General features: G+C 37.4%; 1 protein-coding gene across 6 annotated transcripts in view; it reads right to left on the bottom strand.

Annotated features, from left to right (window-relative positions):
- Positions 1-522: 522 nt before the first annotated feature.
- The window catches only part of SDCCAG8 (SHH signaling and ciliogenesis regulator SDCCAG8), a 112424-nt gene continuing 91508 nt past the window's right edge, over positions 523-21438 (bottom strand). For all 6 annotated transcript variants that reach the window (XR_015731463.1, XM_087882988.1, XM_087882989.1 and 3 more), the window contains 2 exons: positions 1622-1748; positions 523-720 (listed from right to left, as the gene is read on the bottom strand). Coding sequence is in view for 5 of the 6 variants with exons in the window: in XM_034428255.3 (XP_034284146.2) it covers positions 693-720; positions 1622-1748 (155 nt within the window). In the remaining variant the exon portion in view is untranslated. The remainder of the gene's footprint in view (positions 721-1621; positions 1749-21438) is intronic.

Raw genomic sequence — 21438 nt, 5'->3', positions numbered from 1 at the left:
GAGAACGTCATTTATATTTATCTGACCTGCTGTTTTAAACTAATATCTAAGATTGTTTATTGAAGTCTTCGGGCACCAAGTTTAGTGCAAACAACTAGTCCAATCGGGGAGATGCATTTATGATCTTTCAGAGATAAAAACAATCTGATAAATACTGCAGATTGTACAACAATACTAAGCTCCAGAGCTGTAGGAAAAGAAAGTTTTCATTATCTTGCAAAGACAGAACAGATTTCAACCTTATTGAGGGAACTGTTCCTCACCCATGGGGCAATAATACTATATCTTAATTCAGAGGTGATGTGTATACCTCTCTTGACAGGTTAAAAAATGATGTAAAAATGAGCGCTGGAGGGGGGGGGATAATACTGCATTTAAAGCTGGTTTTGATCTAGTATAATTTCTCTACATGTTTCAAGTTCCATCCAAAGAAAACTGCACAAGTGTCAATCATCTAAAAGTATAAATAATTCCTCAGAAATCCAACCAGAACTGTCTCCTTGAGAGAGCACAAACAAGTTATTGAGTATCTAAAGATATTGGATCTAAATATTTGACAGTCCAACACAGATGTGATGACTTTCCCAGCAAGGGAAAACATTGACATGTTTAACGATCTAAGCACATCAGGTCTTTATGTTGAAAAAAGGTGATTGGCATTTTCCTTCTCTGATGTCTTCTCCGAAGCGTTTTCAACTATGGCTGTGGGGCAGAGGATAACTGAAAGAAAACAAACGAACAAAAGATGGACTTTTACCACTTGTAGAGATCTGCGTCCTTACATGATCTTTCTGTGTTTCTTTTTTTAAAGATAGTTGACAATGAATGAATAATCTATAAACAGGTTTCAAATCTTTTTGCTTGTATTGATTGTGTATTGAGTTATATTTCACAACAACATGTTGTAAAAAAAAAAGGCTTCCATGATTTCTTAACAGCTGAGGCTTAACAGCAAATAGCACAAGTCTTGTATCAGGACATATCTATAGTTGCCCTTTTTCCCTTCAAAAGAGGCGATAGATTTATGCTAGAATACATAATCTTGAGGGTTTTTCAAAGAATGGGCAATTGTATCAAATCAGGAAGATTTTTGTTTAAAGTTTAACACAATTAAAGCACTTTTGTGAAATGGTTCTCTTCATCTTTATAAACCACTGCTGTGAATCAGCAGTTCTACAGTACTACAGTACAAGGAAAAGGAAAAAAAAAGAAAAAAAAAGAGAAAAGGGGTGGAGAGCATTAAAAATTCTGATTCAATAATAGCAATAGCACTTAGACTTATATACCACTTCATAGTGCTTTTACAGCCCTCTCTAAGCAGTTTACAGACTCAGCATATTGCCCCAAAAATCTGGGTCCTCATTTTACCCACCTCAGAAGGATGGAAGGCTGAGTCAACCTTGAGCCAGTGAGATCTGAACTGCTGAATTGCAGCTAGCAGTCAGCTGAAGTAGCCTGCAGTACTGCACTCTAACCACTGTGCCACCTCTTTATGGGCATTCTCATAAGGAATGAGAATGCCCATCAACCATGATGTATCAATAAACCGGAAAAAAGAGAGAGGAAAAATTGGTCTGCATGAACTAAAGTCATGAATATTTCTCCTGGTTTTCAGGGATACCTGAGTCCGCAGAAAATCCACCTCTTCTGTAAGCATCTGCCGTTCCTTGTATAATTCATTCTGTTTGTTGAGTAACTCCACAAGCTGCTGGGCAGAAGACTGGCAATGCTTGTCAAGTTGATGTAATCTGGATCAAATATATATAAAAGAACAGAATTATAAATGTAAAAGCGTGAGCAAATTTGCAAGAGAGGTGGGTGGGGTTGTGTCTGGGGATTGTCATGTGTGTTGGGCTTGGTCTCTGGGTGTTATGTGAATTTCGTTGTATGGGTACATACAATGACAATAAACTTTATATATTTAAGAGGTATTCTTTGGGTGTCTTTCCCTCCGTTATGGAAACATTGCCGGGCTACATTTATAAGCTTGTTGAAGAAAAGTTACCCAATAGCACACAGAATAACAGAGTTGAAAGGGACGTTGGCGGTCTTCTCCTGCTCAAGCAGGAGACCTATACCATTCCAGACAAGCGACTTTCCAGTCTCTTCTTAAAAGCCTGCAATGATGGAGCACCCACAACTTCTGACGGCAAGCTGTTCCACTGGTTAATTGTTCTCACTGTTAGGAAATTTCTCCTTAGTTTTAGATTGCTTCTCTCCTTGATTAGTTTCAATCCATTGCTTCTTTTCTTGCTCTCATGCTTTGGAAAATAGGTTGACCCTCCCTCTTCCTTGTGGCAATCCCTCAAATATTGGAACACGGCTATCATGTTACCCCTATTCCTTCTTTTGACTAGACTAGATTTACCCCATTCCTGCAACCATTCTTCATATGGTTCAACCACCTAATCATCATTATTGCTCTTTTCTGCTCTCTTTCCAGGGTCTCAACATTTTTTTTAATAATATGTTGACCAAAACTGGATGCAGTATTCTAAGTATGATCTTACTGTATGAACAATTTACAATATTGATGTCAATCCTGAAGCTGGCCTGGCAGAAGCCATCTTGGAGCTTCAGTGTGCCACACTGGAGCTGAGGGATGGGGGGGGGGAAATAAGAGATAGCTGGGGTTTTGTAGCCAAAATAAAATACTTTCTCTTGTGAACCAAGGGCATTCTCACACCTAGCCAGAGGAAGGAGGAGTGAGGTCATCAGGCAACCAGACAGCGTTTGGATTGGACCATGTGACTGATTGTTTGGGGAAGGGAAAAAACTTTTAATTAGGTGAAAACCGTGGGAACCTTCAGAGTCGGTTTTCACCAGATCTGTGCCAATAGGATATATTCAATAAAGCTATTCTTTGAGGAATTCATCTGCCTCAGAGTTTTGCTTTCTATGGGTTTATTACTTGGAACCCTGACAACTGATTGTAAAAGTATAATCTGGATTTAGATCTATTGAGATTCTGATGTGTTTAATTAAATGAGGTCCTCCCTCCCAAACTGAACAGCTATGTATATATCAGCCTAAGATAAACATAAAACATATGTAATAAAAAAAAATCACTCAACATCTGTCTCCTGGTTATAGAATAGCTGTGGTGGACCCTGAATCAAACCATTGAGTAAGAAAAGTGAAACTAGCTTCCAATGAATTGCAATGTAAAGTTACTAAAACAGTGATTGGTGCAAACAAGGCGCAATAGGTATTATCAGTTATATGATAACCTGGACCATCTACACATTTTGCCAGCAATGAAATTCCTATTGTTTCACAGTTTAAAACAATAGCTACAGAATAGATATTTGAGACTGTCAAAGGGAGATGCATAAAACCAAAACCTGGAGCCATTCAATCTATACTCCTTTAATCTCTGATGTACACATACATTTGATGAGACGCTGTCATAATTAATGCAAACTGTATGAAAAAAAAGTTTTGGAATATGTCTTATTGGGCTGATCCAAGGGCATTTTCAGGCTGTAAATTAAGAAAACTGTTTGATTTAATATTTTTGAAGGGTGGAGTTCATTGATTTACATGGTTTCCCAGAAAACTGTTTGGACAACTATCTGTCAGTGATGTTTGAAACTGGATTCTTGCCTAAGTAATTGGGAAATTTCATGGGTTATGTGTGCCCCCTTCTAACTTTATGAGTCAAATCCCTAGGTAGACAAGAAAAAAAAGCCCTTTTTGAATCAGGAGTACAGATGCCAGCCACATCAACAATACATTGGAATTTATCTTCCAATTTCTGTTCTAATTCTTATTCTACTTTTTATAGTTGTTAGGCTTTGGCGGTTGTTTTTTAATTGATTAATGCTGAATTTCTCTTGCTTAACAAGGTTTGCATGTCTTTATAAACTCTTTAACTCTGCTCTTCAAACATTACAGCATCCTTTGGAACCCTTTTCTCATTTGCATTCCACAACAGCCTTTGTAAATCAATTCTAATCTGTTCCCCTACTTCACTCAATCTTGAATAAGGAACGTGTTTTGACTGATTTAGCCTTTTCATTCACCTCCTCTCTACCTTCTGTAGCAGATGTTTGACTTGGGTTTTTTTTTTTTTTTGGTCTGATTGATGATTTGTTTATTTTGATTTTGGTGCCAGGACGACTCTAGACAGCTTGTTTGCTTTTTGGCCATACAACAGCCATTTATTGCCACAAGTAGCCAGTTCAAACATGACACTTTTGGAAGCAGAAGCCCTCTCAGTCACTTAGTGATGGGGCAATTCGTTCTGCCCACCACCCTCCTGGCCCCAAGCAAGAGCCTTTCAAGTACTGGGGACAGTTATGGTGCCTGTTTCCCAATTCCCTCCTACCGAGGGCAGATGAGAAGAATAGTCAGCCCAGCAAGCAGCATGAAAGTGTCACTACCCTGGTTCTGCTATATCTCTGTCCCTCTGCTTATGTTCTGGAACTGGGAATACAACTAGCTGCTTCCAGAGCCAAAGTGCTGAGCCGGAGAGGCAGATGGCAGCCACAGCAGCCTTGCTTTCTTTGACCAACTGCAGCAGCAGAGGGTCCTTGGATTGTCTTCTGCCCAAGACATTTTGCTTTTTGCCCTCCATCCCTGCTTGTGAAGACAACTGCTATAAGCCAATAAAAATTACCTGCCTTCCAGTTGACATCTGTGAAATTAAGAAATAGTTCTTCATTCTAGAGCTTGGAGATTTGGGTAGGAACCTGACCCGTCAGGAGTGCTGCAGAATTATGGTGAAAAAACTCAAGATGGTGTCCATAAAAGTGTGATCAAAATTTGCTGTTTTTTTTTAAAACGGGCAGAGCTTCAACCGTACCATCACAGCCACCATCTTTTTTTTTTTTTAACCATGCCCTGCAAAGACTCTTGCTATCCACACCGCTACTATGCATGCCTTTGGACGCAACTCCCAGTCCAACAGCCATTAGAACAGACTGATCCCCTCTAGCTCCAAAATAGGAAGAAGGCAGTTCATGCAACCTTCCTGATGACTAATAATAATAATAATAATAATAATAATAATAATAATAATAATAAAACAGAGAACTAACAAGTTCTTATTCTGGAATAAACACTGTTCACCCAAAGGGGGTAAGGAGGAAGTGAAACGGCTGTTGGGTTCATGTCCTGACTCAGATGGAAGGGAGGGGTTGTTTGCCTGGAGAGGTACAGACAGCCTGTGCAGAGAATAGCACAGTTCACTAGCTTGCCTGGCTGTTGTTTTAGCAGCTAAGAAAGCAGCAGCAGACAGCAAATAATATAAACAAGTGGCCTTATGTTCAAACACCTGTGACATCAATATAATTAGTCCAATGACAAATTCCAGGTTGGTACCCACAGAAACACAGGCAGGAATAAATGAAGGATGCTTTTATGAAACATTTGACCACCATGTGCTGAAAAATATGAAATATCAGCAACTCGAAAGTAAATTGTTAAAATAACTGCAAGGACACAAACCAATCACCCCATTTCAATGTTAACAAAAATAGTATGGCCAACTAGGGAAACTGGAGAATCATGGAAGTGCTCTCCCGCCATGTGTTTGTGAAGAATCGGACAGGACTTCTCCATAGATGGCTTCCTTTATGTCAAGAGAATATCCTCTATTACTGCAGAAAGGCCAATGGTGACTCAATCCTTGAAGCTTTAAAGCTGAGTTCTAGATCAGGGCCGCCAAACTCATGGCCCGCAGGCTGGATGCGTCATGCGCTGGCTATGCCCACGCCCGGTTTAGCAAAAGGGAAAAAAGTCCCGATATGTCATGTGACACTGCCATGACGACGTGAGTTTGACACTCCTGTTCTTGATGGTACAGATATCATTGTGCAGGATCAGTAAGTCTGAATGTCTTAAAAGGGGAACATAATCCCATCAGAGAGGGCCAAAGCTTGGATGTGAAACTGTCACATCTCATTAGCAGAGTTTACCATCACTATAAACTTGGTTAAGAATGAGAAGATATACAAAACTGGCCTGCCTAATAGAAAATACATACATGTCCCAGGAGCTAAATTGCTTCAATGTTGACAAATGGAGGACATCACCAAGCTACATAATTCTTCCTTGTGGAATGATACACTTGCATGATTGAATTTGTTCACTAACAAATGCCTGTTCACTAAGACATGTGAAATACTACAACATGAAATGATGCAGGAGGTATCCAGCTGCATAGTGGCATGGTAAGTGCAGCAGTGATATTCATTTTTCTGATCACTATTGGGTTTTCTGATAAACCTTCAACGGTGCAACTGTGAGGCTAACTTGCAAAAGTGCATAGTATTTCAAATGCTGCCAGAAATTCTAACCAAGTTATATGAATGATGGCCTTGGTTGCCATTCAAAGATGTTGAAGGGAAGGCAACGTACCACTGTACGTGCTTCATAACACCCCTAGTAATATTTTTAGATGGAAAAAGAGGGGTATGTCTGCGTGTGTCCTTGAGCAGCATATATAAAAGTGAATATACACTACGACAAGTTAAAAATAGGATGGTTATTGAGAACAAAAAATTCTCTGTAGACATTTGTCCAAACATACAGAATCACTGACGGTTTTCAACACATGACCCAAGAACCCCAATAATTCCTTTGTCTTCAGTGCTCAATATGAAGATGATAGTGAGGTTCAGAACTGAGGTAAATGACCTTTCAGGGAGCTCTGGAAGCTCTAGGACTTCTGTTTGCAAGCCGTGGAGCTTAGCCAAGAGAGACTTATCGGCATCACCAGGAGCTGATGGAAATTTATGCATGTGAAACCGTTTTACTCATTCTGATCTGAGATATCAGCACTTTGCAGAGAAGCTCAGAGACCCACAGTGGCCACTTCTTCAGATAAAACTGATAATGAGGAGATGCTGAACCCTATATATTTTAGCTATGAAAATGCAGAGGAAAATTAAAAAGTTTTTATTTTGTGGCCAACAGAATGTTCAGAAAATGGCAGAATATTAAAAACTAAACCTATGCAATATACTGTATGATGAGGTATGATGCTAGAACTATATCATATGGCAGCCCTAAAGTTAATCATGTGTTTACTGTCGTGTTTCCCTGTAAATAAGACCCTGTCTTACATTTTTTTTGAACCCTGAAATAAATGCTTGGCCTTATTGCCATGAGCTCAAAAGCCCTATTGGACTTATTATCAGGGGATGTCTTATTTTGGGGGGGAACAGGGTATGTGGGAACGATTACATCAACAAGTTATGTCTTTGCAGAATCACCTTGGTACGTCTTCTTTGGAAGTGAGTTCCATAATACAGAATGTATTTATTATACGCAACAAAAAAGGGTAGGCACTCGTTTTTAAATTCCTGTGTCTTCAAGTCCCTCCTTGGACTCTCCTAATACCTAACCAATATTTTGGCTGCTAGACAGATACCTGTTTATTTTCTTAGGCTTCCAAAGTTTTGCCTTTTATCTAAAATATTGTTTCATATTGATTGTATTGTGTTATTTGATTCAAAACATTGTATTAATCATGAGACTAATATATGAACAATAACAACAACAAAACCCCAAATAATACCTTGTTCCTAGTAATCATTTCTCTACAATAGCATTATCATGCTGTACAGAGTCTAGGGAAAGAGACCGTAGATCTTGGAGAAGGTGCTTCTTAAGATGCTGCAGATGCAGACTATAAACTGTAGAAATCAATTGTCCTCTTGAAATGTTAAAAGAATTCACAACTCACTGCACAGGTTCTCCTAAGGTAATCTTTGGTGAATGGAAGAAAAGAAATAAGAGTTTATTCTATTCTATTATTCTATTCTATTATTTCTTTTATCACAGCAGATGGCAGCACCTAGCCAACTTTGGCTGATCTATGAAAAAAAAAAAAAAGTAGGGTCAGTTTACCTATTTATTCAGCCATTCGTTCATTCACTTAGCTCTTATGTCACACCATTTTAGAAGAATCCAAATACTTACAGATTACAACATGAAATCAAAGCCTAAAAGTCAGTAACATAATAAACTTATATATATATATATATACATACACACCCATGCTTGCAAATGTCCTCTTTCAACAGTTTCTTATAGACAGCAGGAGAAGACTGAGACCTGTGGCACCCCATAACACAGAGCTCTTGTTGCACCTCTCCTACCCAGTCCCATCACGAACTATGAAGAGGAACCAAATTCAATCAAAATCCCAGGACTTAATCCTGACTAGGACCCAGTCAGCTCAAGAAGGGAAGTTCCAAACTGGTTACTAATTTTCTAAAAAGCTGGATTGAACAATGACTTCTTGAGGACCACCACACCAAGGCTTCTTTCAAAGCACCCAAGGATGCATTTGCTAACACTTGCACCCAGCCTCTCATTACTTCTCTTGAAGCTTTCAATAATTAGATCAGGAAACTCAAATCTATTGCAACTAACCACATCAGACGAAGACATATCTAACCAACCACCTGGACAAATCCAGGTGAGATGGCACCTGGATTTGTCTACCTGGCATTTAACTCCAAGTAAATGTGAGAAGTTTTATCCTAAAGATACTGCATAACTTCACTACAATGACCCAGCTTAGTTACCTCTAATAGGAACTGAGTCATTTGAAATAATACTGGTGGATGTGTCCACATCTGTTGATTCACAAATGTAGAAAGAGCATAGAAGCAAGCACTGTTTCGAGCTTTCAGAACTGATCAGATAAAATGCACTGTGCGTATTCTTTCTTCTGAAACCTTTCTATGTTTTTTGAGCACAATGAAGATAGAAAGAACTTCAGTTTAATCAAGTAAATGGAATCTGTAATGCATACAAACAGTCTTACTGTTCTTCCTGCAGTTGTCTTCAAAGTAGGTTAGAATGCAGTAAATTAGTTTATGACCTAACAGTTCTACAATTCAGAGACTACGCTGGCAATAGTACTGCTTCTGCTAAAACAGCAGTGTAATTAGCCTAAAATGCATTTGCCACTAAATTATCCAAAGAGTTCATCAAGCGCATCAGTTAAAACTTAACTGGCAAAGTTGTGGGTAGCAACTTTGGGCTTGCTTTCCGATTGTTTTTATTTTCTCTTCTCCTTTCCTATCTGTGGATAGACAGTCAAATCCCATGCTGGGCCATCCACTTTGCACAGTAATTCCCACAGCAGTTGTCTTGAAGCCATCTGAAACTTTAGTCCTTCAGCAGATTGACACTGTCTAATTCCATCTTTGCTCTCAAACTATATACTGTATATCCTTTTCTCAATTTCAACTCAACTCCTGCTTGTCAGTGTTTTAGCCTACATCAATCCCCCCCCCCCCAAGTTTCTCTCTGTTCTTCTCTCAGCTATTTCCCATTCTCAGTTATTCAGTCACAAATAGCATTTGTATGTCTGGGTGCTCATGCATAGGATGGCAGGTAGTATTTACCATCTTCCATCCTTTCACTAATGTGTTTTATTATTCTTATTCCAAAGTTGTTTTTTGTTTTATCTTCATCTTTATCTTCTAAAGCCCCTTGGAACACCAAGACGCTGCCTTGGATTGAAGGCCAAATAAATCCTGTTCAGGAATAATAGTATCAAACATTGTATCTGACTCAATTTTTAAAGATGAGGCAGGCACATTCAGGAAAATCCTTCACAAAACTGCTGTTTCAAAACCAATAGGGAAGCGATGATGAACCTTTTTGACACTGAGTGCCGAAAAGATCACGTGGAAATGTCGCGTCTGCATGCGGGCGCTCATCGGGGCCACGCTCTGGAAAAGCCCAACTTCCGGGTTCTAGTGTGCATACGGGCCCAACGATCAGGTTTTCAGCACTGCTGTGCATGTGAAGGGATCACGCTCCAGAAAACTGAATTTCCAGGTTCTGGTGCGCATGCGCACTTGACAATCAGCTGGCTGCCGCACATGCGCACACTGGTTTTTGGCACTGCCGCACGTGCGAAGGACAGCTGATCACAGCACGCGCATGCGCGCCAGAAACCTGGAAGACAAACAGGCAAGGCCGCGTATGCCGGGCGACATGGCTTTGCGTGCCACTTTGCGCACATGTGCCATAGGTTAGCCATCACGGTAATAGGGTCCATTCAGGCACCTCAAGCAGACCAACAGAAAAAGTGGCTCCTTCTTGGGCATGTTTCTGGTGCCAGCAAATTTCATAGTAACCAGAAAATGATATGACCATGACAAGGAGCTGATGGAAATGTTCATTATCCACTAATCCTTTCTCAGGATTTGAATGAAAGACACTAAGAAAGCTCAGGGTTGTAAGTTATACCGGGAAACATCCCAGAAAAAAATAAATTAACAAGGGCCTATTTTGACTAGGAAGAATATCTATTTTAACAATACTTATTTGTGGTGCAACGTTTAGCATAATTCTAAGTTTTCTAGGACCGCAAGTTCCACAACAGTGACAATAGCAGCTAAGGACTTCATTGTTTATTAAATATCAATTTGCAACTGTATTTCCGGATTATACAAGGATGAGGACCAGCAGAACAGGTGTCAATTGTGCATGACACATTAATTTACACTCTATAAATTAATACATAGTACATTTAGCATAATTATAAAATTTAAATATACACACACATCTAAATCTACTCGAATGTCATACAGAGAAAACAGTGATGGCACTTAATCTTTTCTGTCAGCTAACAGAATGGAATTTGCAAGCAAGCTAACATTTTCTACTTGTGCCTATTAAATCTGTTCTTTGAGAAATTCTTGGGAACTTGTCCCCAACACCCAAGCAGATTCAAGGGAGGAAAAGAATGTCAGAATGTTGCCCAACAGAAGTAAATTTCAAATGTAAAGCTTTTATAAATGCAGCCTGAAAACCATGATTCAGATCCAGAGAAATGAGAAATAAACCTTTGGAAATATCAGCAGGATAGCTGGATCCAAGTGCTTCTGCTACTTAAAAAGGTAGCTGGCTCGGTACATGAAATCAAAAGTACTTTTACCTTGAACACCTGGGGCACAATGATACCTAGGACGTAAGCCAGTCTTAGCATTATGATTTTCTTTATTACGCAGTCACTTCTGTTTTTTGTGGAGTTTCATAAATACTTGCACTGTAACCCAAATCAATACATGACTTACCACAAAATTAATCTCCAGAGGTCATAGTAAACGATAAAGCCCGTTCCCCGCCCCAAGCAAATACCAATCTATTACATTAAGATATTTCCACTATCCCACCACTTGGATTATGATATAATGGATTTCTACTGTACTCTGCACAGATGAACGTGCAGAGCAGAGAGATTGAATTACAACAACTGGCAGCAGCTAAACCAGCAAATCCAATCCAATCCAATCCAATAGTTATGCTGCACTTACTGGCACACATCTTAATTAGGTTTTAATATAAGTAATCTGATAACTACTCCTGGCTGGCCAGACCTGAACTGTCAGCAGCGAGAGCTTTGTTCTTTAGCTGCTCCTACTGTATACTGTAGGAACCTTCTTAGTGACCCTTATCGGAGAACCCCATCTGCTGGTTACCACGGTAACTGAAAGAGGCCACTTGAGCTGAATCAAGAGACTCTGATGATCCAAGACTGCAGGCAAAAGAATTTTGCAAAGCAAAAAGAAAAACAACTTGCTCAAGAAAACGAACCTACACATCATTATTCTGCCTTTCAGGGTTGGTGCAATAAAGGAGGATTACTTTACAGGCTACAAACCCTGCAGAGGATCAGCAATAAATGGCTGACAAACGTTAAGAGTGTGGTGTTTGGTTTTTTCCCAGAGAGTTGAACATGTTTTCGAAAGTAAGAATGAAGAGCTGTTACTCACGCAGTAGCTTCATTTTCAACTCTGGTACCCAGGTAATTTTGTTCTTTTTTATTAAGTGAAAAGTATGATATCTCTAAAAAGCACACTTTTCAACAAATTATAACTTTGTGCCTTAAAAAAAAAAATCCCACTTTTAACTATTTTTATCCACCCGCAAGCACAAAACGGGATAGTATGTGACTATTGTGAAATTGATTCTTTTAGAAGGCCTGTTGAAATTCAATGAGGGGAGACGTTTTAAAGAGCACAATATTAATTTTTATTTGACTATGATGATGTCTCTGGTGCAAATCCTTGAGAATTTTCTTTAAAAAAATGATGGTCTTTATCCCTGGGCCCCAAGTGTTTTTCTGAATAGTCAAACTATGCTCCAAAGAACAGTATAGGTGGTAACTTGCAAAGGGCTTGCAAATATTTTCATTTAAACATTTACATCATTTAGCTTTTACAACAACCCTGACATTCCCAAATAGACATTTCCAGAAGTGAGACATTCACCATTGTTTTTGGTGGATTGGTTGTTAACAGTTTTGGTGCACTGTGTTTGAATTCTAACTGTCCTAAAGATTGCTATATATCCCATCAATAAAAATTAGTTCCTGACATGAATCACAGTCCTGGAAGGGACCTTGGAGGTCTTTTAGTCTGTGAATCTTTGCAATATTGATCTGCTTTGCTTTTAGGATAGGGTTGTCATGCAGATTATATGGCTTCAACACTAACCAACATCCCCCCTCCCCCCATCTCCCAAAATCCCTTTCACTTTACTATCTAGCACAATTTAACTTTTAAAGAACTCAAAATATTACACATCATTTCAGGACTTTTTTCTCCTGTGGCCAACAACACTACCCTTGTTTATAAAGTGTAAAGTTATTATCAGTTCAGTGCAATCTTAGCTTTATGTTAGGTAGCACAGACCCTCAGATTAGTCCTCACATGCTTTTACAGAGCTTGCTGCTGTTATATGTCTTTGAAAGGACTAGGAGTTTCTATACACTTTTTCACTGGAGAGTCATAGATTATATTGCCTCACAGACAATTACAGCAAGTTCACATATTCAGTTGTCAGAGATCAAGTAAGGCATGCAGATGTCTGCAACAATCCAATATCTCTGCACATTAAGCAACCCAATGCAAAGTTTATGTGGAAATATATCAATATAATCCTATTCCTACAATGGAATAAAGGCTGCATCTCTTCTAGGATATGGCACTGAACATAAAGAAGTATATTCTATACTGTACAAGTACTATACTGTACTATACTGTTTAATTGTTTGTGGATAAAGCTCACTACTATGAATATTTAGTTTGCAAACTTTCCTAAGAAACATAGGTAAGAAAATGGAAAGTTAGTATATTTTTTTCTAATCTCTTCATAGCTTTCAGGATAATTTGCACTTAAAGCATAGAAAGTCAAATGATGTTTGCTACTACAAAAACAAATAGTTCTAAGCTGAAAAGCAACGTTTCTTGGGTCTCTTCAATTTCATCACAGATAGAAGTAGTTTCTTCTTGTACTAATCTCAATTCTCTGCAAATTTAACTATCATCACTAAACTCATTAAGTTTTCCTTACATCACAAAATCATTGCCATGAAGAACTGGAGATGGGCAAACAAGAAGTAGATCAGTTCTCAATTATTCCCACTGAATTCAATAGGATACGTAAACAAGAAGCAAGCTCAATGGATACTCAGTTAAGAGGAGTAAAATCTTGCTTTACAATGCCGGAGTGATAGTAACTTATTCAACTCCCATTTCAGTATCTTGGAGAATAAACAGAGCAGACTTTGTAGGAGAAAAGATATGGAGAGCTGAGAGAAGAAAGATGTAAAAAGTACTTTGGAAAAATTAAAAAGGAGATACTGCTGAACTGTTACATTTGTATTTAATAGTTATTTCCTTTTTCCTATTCCATCCCATAATTTACATAAACAATCAGAGAAAAGTAGCACAAGGAAAAAGTGTTAAGAACTTGCAGCATCTACCAAATTTTGGTATTAAAGTATCAAATGTATTTTTAATAGCAAACAGAACATATTGGTTGACACTTCCATTTCTACTTCTATTCTATGTTAATCTATAATTGCTTGTTAATGGTTGTCTTCCTTTGGGTTCCTCAAATCAACAGAAACGCATAAATTGAACGTTCAGAGGTGTTCAAATCAGTGTCATTCCTTCCTTGGAAATTTGAGACAAGAAAGGAGAAATGATTTTTATTAATACTGTATACTAGTTTTATTTTATTTTTTGTGTATTCATATTAGAAAACAAATTAAACAAATTGCTCACTCGTTATTATTTATTACTTCCACAAACTAGGGTTCTAAAAGTTCTTAAATAGCTCCTATTTAAGATATCTTTTTCTTCAGAACTTTATGATAATTTCATTTCTCTCCTTATCACCAATGTTTTTTTAAAAAATTGAATTTTAATAAGAAGCTATGAAATAATCCTGAACCATCAAGACTTGGCTGCCCAATCTGAACTTTCTTGTTCAGACCACAATGCCTTTAAAAAGAACCTCCCTGCGTGTGGGCTTCCCAAGAAGTGACATCTAGCAGACACAGTGCATGTGGTGTTTAAGCAGGCTGCACAGAATGAACAGAGAATGACTTTTTTGGGGTTTGATGGCATGTGCAGAGCGTATGGGAGGCCCCTAAGACTCATCAGGCATTTGAAGGAATTTAGAAAACAATGCAGATCAACGTATAAGTTTGTATTAACTCTGTTAAAAAAAGAAACATTAGCAACTCTGCATTTGTAATGGAATGCTTTCCTTTTTCAAAGTGACAGAATGCTTTTGAATCATTCCTGGAGCTTCAAGATGTCAAATACTAAATGAAGATGAGAAAGTCCACTGTGATGGGTAAAACACTCCATCACTTCATTATTTGGGCAAACTGACCTCTGATATATGCACATCATAATAACCCAAACTTTTTGAACAATTAATTTTAGAAGAGCTGGGAGGGGAAAAAAAATCAGGTTCCAATAAGTGATATGCAGTTCTTGTGAGGAGAAACAGATTTTTAGAAATGAATGCAAAAGTGCTGCGTGAATCTTCCTTTTATTTCTGACATACAAATCACTGTGTTCTTCTAGAATCTAAAGAAATTTTGCTATTATTCAAATTGCAGAAAGTTAAAGCACAACTCTGCTTTCTGTTTCTTTTCTTAAATGAACCCTAAGTTCTTTATATTAATTGAAATATTATTAATGAAAATAATATTAAAAATGAGTTCTTATTCTTCATTTCAGCCTGCAACATTCAGTTTCTCATACACAGACATAGACACACAGATACACTAAAAATGCGAGAATCCTTGAGGTAGCAAATGACAAAGTAAAAATTATAACCATAATATTTATAATAAATCTAAGCAATATGCTATTTCTTTTTTAAAAAATCTAAAAATGTCTATTCTACCAGTCAATTAATATTTCCTGGGAGAAAATCAGGAAAAACCCATAAATACTGCTACCAGTAATAATATTGCACCACAACACAGGTTAACATTTCCATCAATAGCAAATCATAGTTTAAAAAAACTAAAACTGCCAGTTTTTAGGAAGTGCTCAGTAAAATGTTCTCCAAGAGAATCATGGAGTACCCTAGCTGTTTCCTACTAAATGCTACTACTTTTTCCTGTTATTTCTTTCACACATAGCATCCCCGAAAAACTACAAGTTCTTTCTCTGCCAGACTTTGTAGCACCAACAGAGAAATTCCTGTTTCTGTACACAGTCAGATGCATGCTGGTAAAAAGTGGTGTGTACCCACCCATCCATCCCTGATCCAGAGAAGTGCTTTTTGCAAAACGTTTGCATTTTCATTCCAATTTTTTTGGTTAACTTTTTGATAAATATATGATTTCAGAACAGACCGAATAAGACACCCAACACAGCTATTACCATCATCTTCTGAAACGGCCTTTTTTAAACTAGAGGAACATCATGATTTGGTTTCTTCAAGGCTAGTCTTCACATCCCTTCACATCCTTAGGCCCGATAGGTACAAAATGCAGAAATGAGAGCAATCAGGTATATATAATTCAGACCACGAGTTACTTTTGCAAATGTCAGCCATGAGTTTGTCCCATATGCAAGAGACCCAACAATCTCAGCCAGTAAAATAACAACTGCATTCTAGATTAGCTAAACTATAAAAGCTGTTCCACTACTATATTCAATAGAATGTTGCTGAAGTTATCTGAACACGGCTAAGCAAGACCAAGATATATTTCTCTCAGAAAGGTGACAAATAGATGACAAACCAGCCTTAGCTGGTAAAATGCACTACATGCTACTTTTACTTTTATTCATGAGAGATCAAATAATCCCATACCTTGTCTCCCAGTTTGCATGAATGACAGGTACAATTCCAGATTACTTTAGATGCTCTAATTAGGGATCATTGAGACAGATTGTCGCAATAATGCAGCTTACATTTTGAAAATAAAGAAGTCTGGTGAAAGAGACCTGGAAAAAATGAAGTAATTAATATGAAGGGAGAGATGATATATAAAAGTTGTTTTTTAAACTCTATTGCAGATAATATAGCCTGTAAAAATATATTTGGAACCTAAGACAGGCTTTATCCATAAAAAAAAAACTTTAATAACCCAATCCTATTATTATTTACTTGGGCATAACTTCATTATGTATGTACTCATGTCCTTACTCTCAGGAAAGTACATGCATTATTTTATTCTTAAAGCTCTCTCTGATGCTACAGATTGCAGAATATTGTGTCCTTTCTGAACAATGCATTTGAAAAACCGCAGATCTTGCCCACACAATACAAGCAAACAGTTTGAACCTAATGGACAAACAGCTGTTCAATCATGCAGGCAGCTGCACACCATTCCTAAGTGTTACACGCATTTTGTCCTGAAAAGTAATGTCTGAAAAGACCACCCATTAAAATTTCAGAATAAAGGGACATTCAGCACTAGTAATTATAGTCTTGCAACTGTTTCACAGAGGCTTTTGTTTCATGACCTCCTTATCAGCAGGTTCCACAAAATCTTTTAGAATCTTCTTTTAAAAACAGCAATCTTAGTATTACAATTAAAACTCTAATTGCTATATTACATTTGAGCAATTTACAGGCACTGGACCTTTGGTTCCTGTTTTAATCAGCCTTTGAAACAGCTGAACAGAGAAATTGAGTGTTTTCATAAACTCAACCTCCATTCTCTTAGTGAGCACAGAGATAATTACAACTATTTCATTCACAAAAGCTCCAAATTTACTAAAAAATAAGGTATCACAATTGGTTGTCTATTTTTCATTAGAGACTGATAGCTTTCTAATTCCAGAGCAATAGATTAATTCCCCATTAATTGCTAAATATTGATAGAAATAGGAATATTAGGCTTAAACATCTTTCACACACAATGCTACCATTTCCCAGCTAAAGGAAACGAAGCTGTTTCTTATAAAGACACCAGTAATTCAGATAAAATGGTCCTGATTTCATATCCCTCCCTTTAAACAAATGAAACACTAATAATTATAATAATTTTAAAAAGCTATCCAACTGAAAATCCTCCTTGGGAATGAAAGAAGTTTAAAAAACAGGGACAGGCTCAGCAGAAAAAAAAGGAGAATCAAATCATGCCATTTTTTCAATATATTAATAAACAAATGGGGGAATGGGAGGGGGGAAGAAAGGATGGAGCAGTAGGTGCCTGGGGGCCAATTGCCTCTCCAGCAGCGGTAAGGCTGTTACTAGGCTTGCAGTACCATTTGTTCCATTACACAATCTCCTGAAGCCTTTTACAGAGAGCTAAAACAACTGCCTGTACCAACACGACACATGGCTTTCCATCCCAACTCTTTGCTAATCCAGACGCTCCAACCATCTTTCTTTAAGATGCCATATGGTTGGCAGAAGCCTGTAGATCTAGCAGCACATCTGCTTGTACATTACTTTTTTTTTCTCTTTCAAGACTGCCTCCTCCAAAAAAAGGGGGGGAAAGAGTAATTTTAATAATGTTAGTTATAAGAGATGTATATATCTATATACAGTACAGCTATACGCACACACTCACCAGGTTGCTACAATAGCTTCATTCTCCAAGGAACAATTAGAAACAGAGCAACAGAGCAACAAATAAAGGAATGAAAGTCTTTTTCATTATTCCTGCCATTTCCAATACCAAAGCATCAGAAATGTTATTCACAAACAGCTAATTCACTGAATAGGACAGCATTTCATCTGTCAAGCATAAATCAATCAGGAATCAAGTGGGAAGCCAGAATAAAAGAAGTCTTGCTTTGTTAACTGGCAGAGTGAAGATCCGTATGCAAGTAAATCTGCATGAATACATTGCAAGAGCTTTTTCAGGGGAAAATGGAGTGTTGGAAATGCTTGATAAGCAAGATTATTGACAGTGTTAAAATCCTGATGGGGCAGACAAACATACAGAAAGCCATAACAAAACAGCTTGGAAAAATAAATTACACATAATATTTTATAGCTGTTTAGAATGTTAAAAGTTTTAGACAACCACTTTTTACTTTTCTTTTCACAAAAGAAAAGGGAAAGAGTTGACATGATAAACAAGGTAGATTGTACAAATATATTTCCCCAGAGGTAAACATGATGACACGGTGATTCAAGAATAAAATAGGACGTTTAACCTTCCAAGTAAAATATGTAATTAAAAATGATTCAGACAGAAATAGTACCAAACACGGAGGGCCTATACCGTTTGATAAAGGTAGAACAGTATGTGCCTATTCCTTTTTATTTAAATATTTGAACTGTGCAAATGTATATTCAAGCACAGAAAGGAGAAGGATAGCCAATATGGACATGTTTAGGTAAGGTTAAGAGAAATCAAAAGCTTCTGAGTCATATGCCAACCTTCCAACATTACAGCTACACAAGTCACAAAGAAGTGCTCATCCTTGGATTTAGGAGCATTGAGCACATTGAAAATGCTGCACCCATTCAAATGATTTCTATGGAATCAAGCCATACATCTAATGAAAATGTAGTCAGGAAACAATGAGAAATATAAAATATAAACAAAAATATGTTTCTTTTCCCCCAGATTCCAGCCATTGTAAATATTATGTTTAACAGATTTCCATGTTCAGCAAGATTTCCATATGCAGGTGCAGAACCAAAGTACTGTATCAACAATCCACTTGGAACGCACAGCAAAATGCATAGCTGCATACATGTATTACAGAAAAATAATTCTTTCTTCAAAAGTCATGCTGGAATACACCCCCCCCCCCCACTTTTGACAGAATGGCATTTGCTCCCTTAGATCAACAGCTAACTCTTCAAATGAATATTGATTGATAGAGAATACTGCCAGCTGCAATTTTCAGTGTAACACTTCCTTTTTTCAGCATTCAGAACTTTCTGAAGTGTTCATCATTAAGTGTGAAATTGTCCATGCTTCTTCTCTGTCTGAAAATTGAGTATTTCTGGCAAGTCAGAGAAAACTCCCGATAGCTGTTTCTATGAGGAGGAGGAAAAATATTTGTACATTTATTTTTTAATGAAATTTACATATTAAAGATATTAGGAGCCTTGGTGGTGCAGCAGACTAAAGTGCTGTTAAGTAGCACTTAGCTGCCAGCTGCCTGCAATTACTGCAAGTTCAAATCTCACCAGGCTCAAGGTTGACTCAGCCTTCCATCCTTCCGAGGTAGGTAAAATGAGGACCCGGATTATGGGGGCAATAAGATGACTTTGTATAAAAAGAACACCGCTTGGGGAGGCCGAAAGCCCTACTAAGTAGGTATATACAAAAAGTATGAAGGCTATTGCTTAACGCATTGTAAGCCGCCCTGAGTCTCTGGAGTAGGGCGGCATATAAATCGAACCAATAAATAAATAAATAAAGATTCAAAAAGAGTACTTAGACAAGATGAGGAAAGAAGGAACCCCCAATTTTATGACTTGCTGAACAGAAGACAGGGATACAGTAGGGGTCCCAGCACTATCGAGGTGGGAAGGGGGAATCTCAGTCTTTGCTTTGGTACTGGCACCTGTCCCTGAAATAGTAACACACTTTGTTACTGCTACATCTATTCAAATAGCTACGAATGCAAGGACTGAGGTTAGGGGGCGGAGTGGGGGGAGGGAGTCAGTATTTCCTAGGTCCTACTTTATTTTTTTTGAGATCTACTGAAACTATTTTTTGAGATCTACTGCACTATTTTATGCTAATTAATTAGTTCAACATGCTGTATGTATGAATTGGCAAAGTACATTTTAAGATCTGAATACTCTTTTAGCTGTTATGTAGATCTTTCGTTTAGCAAGCCAGTCAAACACCTGAAATAGATCTAATTTTAAGGTGTTCCCTCTAGGAACATATAAAATCCATTTCTACTTAGTACTTGTATATTCATTTTTCATGTCTTGCAAGTTTTTGCTAGCCATATGTTTAAAAACATCACCATTAATCACGTTTGATGCCCTAATTTTCATAGCTCACAAATTATTTTAAGATCCCAGACTCATACCTAGAATTTCCCCTTCTTTTACTGTGAACAAAGCACAAAGAAATGTACCTGCTGGGATTTTAAACATTTAAAATTATGAAATTTTACAAGTTTGAAAAGACGGCTGCTAAAATCAGAAACAGGTAGCAAATCACTAATCTATGTGAAAATGTATTGTATTGGTGATTAAATGCATACAATTAAAACATTCTTAAAACGTTTATACTGTTTTTCATATTTGCTGGCTAATATTTCATTTTTCAAGTGAAAAGAGATCACAAATTGCTAATTCTGCTTCAGAAGTTCAGTTTTGAGTTAAATAAATATATATAAAAAAATTAAAGCTAAACATTTAATAAGAGTGGCAATTTTAATTAAGGCACAACAAGAAGAAAAGTTATTCTGATATATAGTTGCCTAATGCTTTTTTATTTCAGCATCAAAATTTGTTAAACCATCACAGACATATTCATATTTGTCTATGATATATATATATTTAGTTCATTAGGTAGTGAACGTCTTTTAACTTTCATGTGACCAACAAAATTTTTTAAAAACAAAGTTAAATCCTGAAACAAGCAAGGCAGAGATTATAGGTTCAATATTTCTTCCAATTTAAAAACCTCAACAGGGTTGTCCCAAAGGTGTTTTTTCAAAAGACAACTGGACTTTCTTTGTTTTTCCTTGAAGACATTTGACTTCTTCAGTTCTGAAGTGAACTGAAGTGAGTCCATGAACTGAAGAAGCTTCTTGGATGAGAAGCGAAATTTCTTCAAGAAAAAACAGAGGAAGTCGAAAAAGCACATTTGGGACAACCATGACTTGGATGACTTGGAATCTCCAGAGACACTCAACAGGGCCTAATATGCAACTATTTACATTCCAAATAATCCTACAATCAGCAGTTAGCCAGCTGAGGTAATGTAGGGCATGTGCCTGGTTGTTTGCTTGCAGATGTTTCATTACTTGATTAGGTGACATCATCAGTGCTCAGAGAGCACCAAGGACTCCACAATCTAACTTCCACCACAATATCAACCAGCTGATTTATACAGTGCACTCCAACTGTGGTGAATCATATTCAAATGACAATAATGCAGATGGACTAACAGTAATCTCAGAGGCATGGTGAAAGGAAGGACTTACTCTATTGATTTTGAAGTTAAAAAGCATCCAGGTTATCTCGCTATCAGTCTATCTTTTT

Source organism: Pantherophis guttatus, chromosome 1 (genome assembly GCF_059756535.1).
Source record: "Pantherophis guttatus breed Tessera chromosome 1, ASM5975653v1, whole genome shotgun sequence".
NCBI lineage: Eukaryota > Metazoa > Chordata > Lepidosauria > Squamata > Colubridae > Pantherophis > Pantherophis guttatus.
Note: the sequence above shows the minus strand (reverse complement) of the source record. Positions and strands in the feature narration are given on the sequence as shown.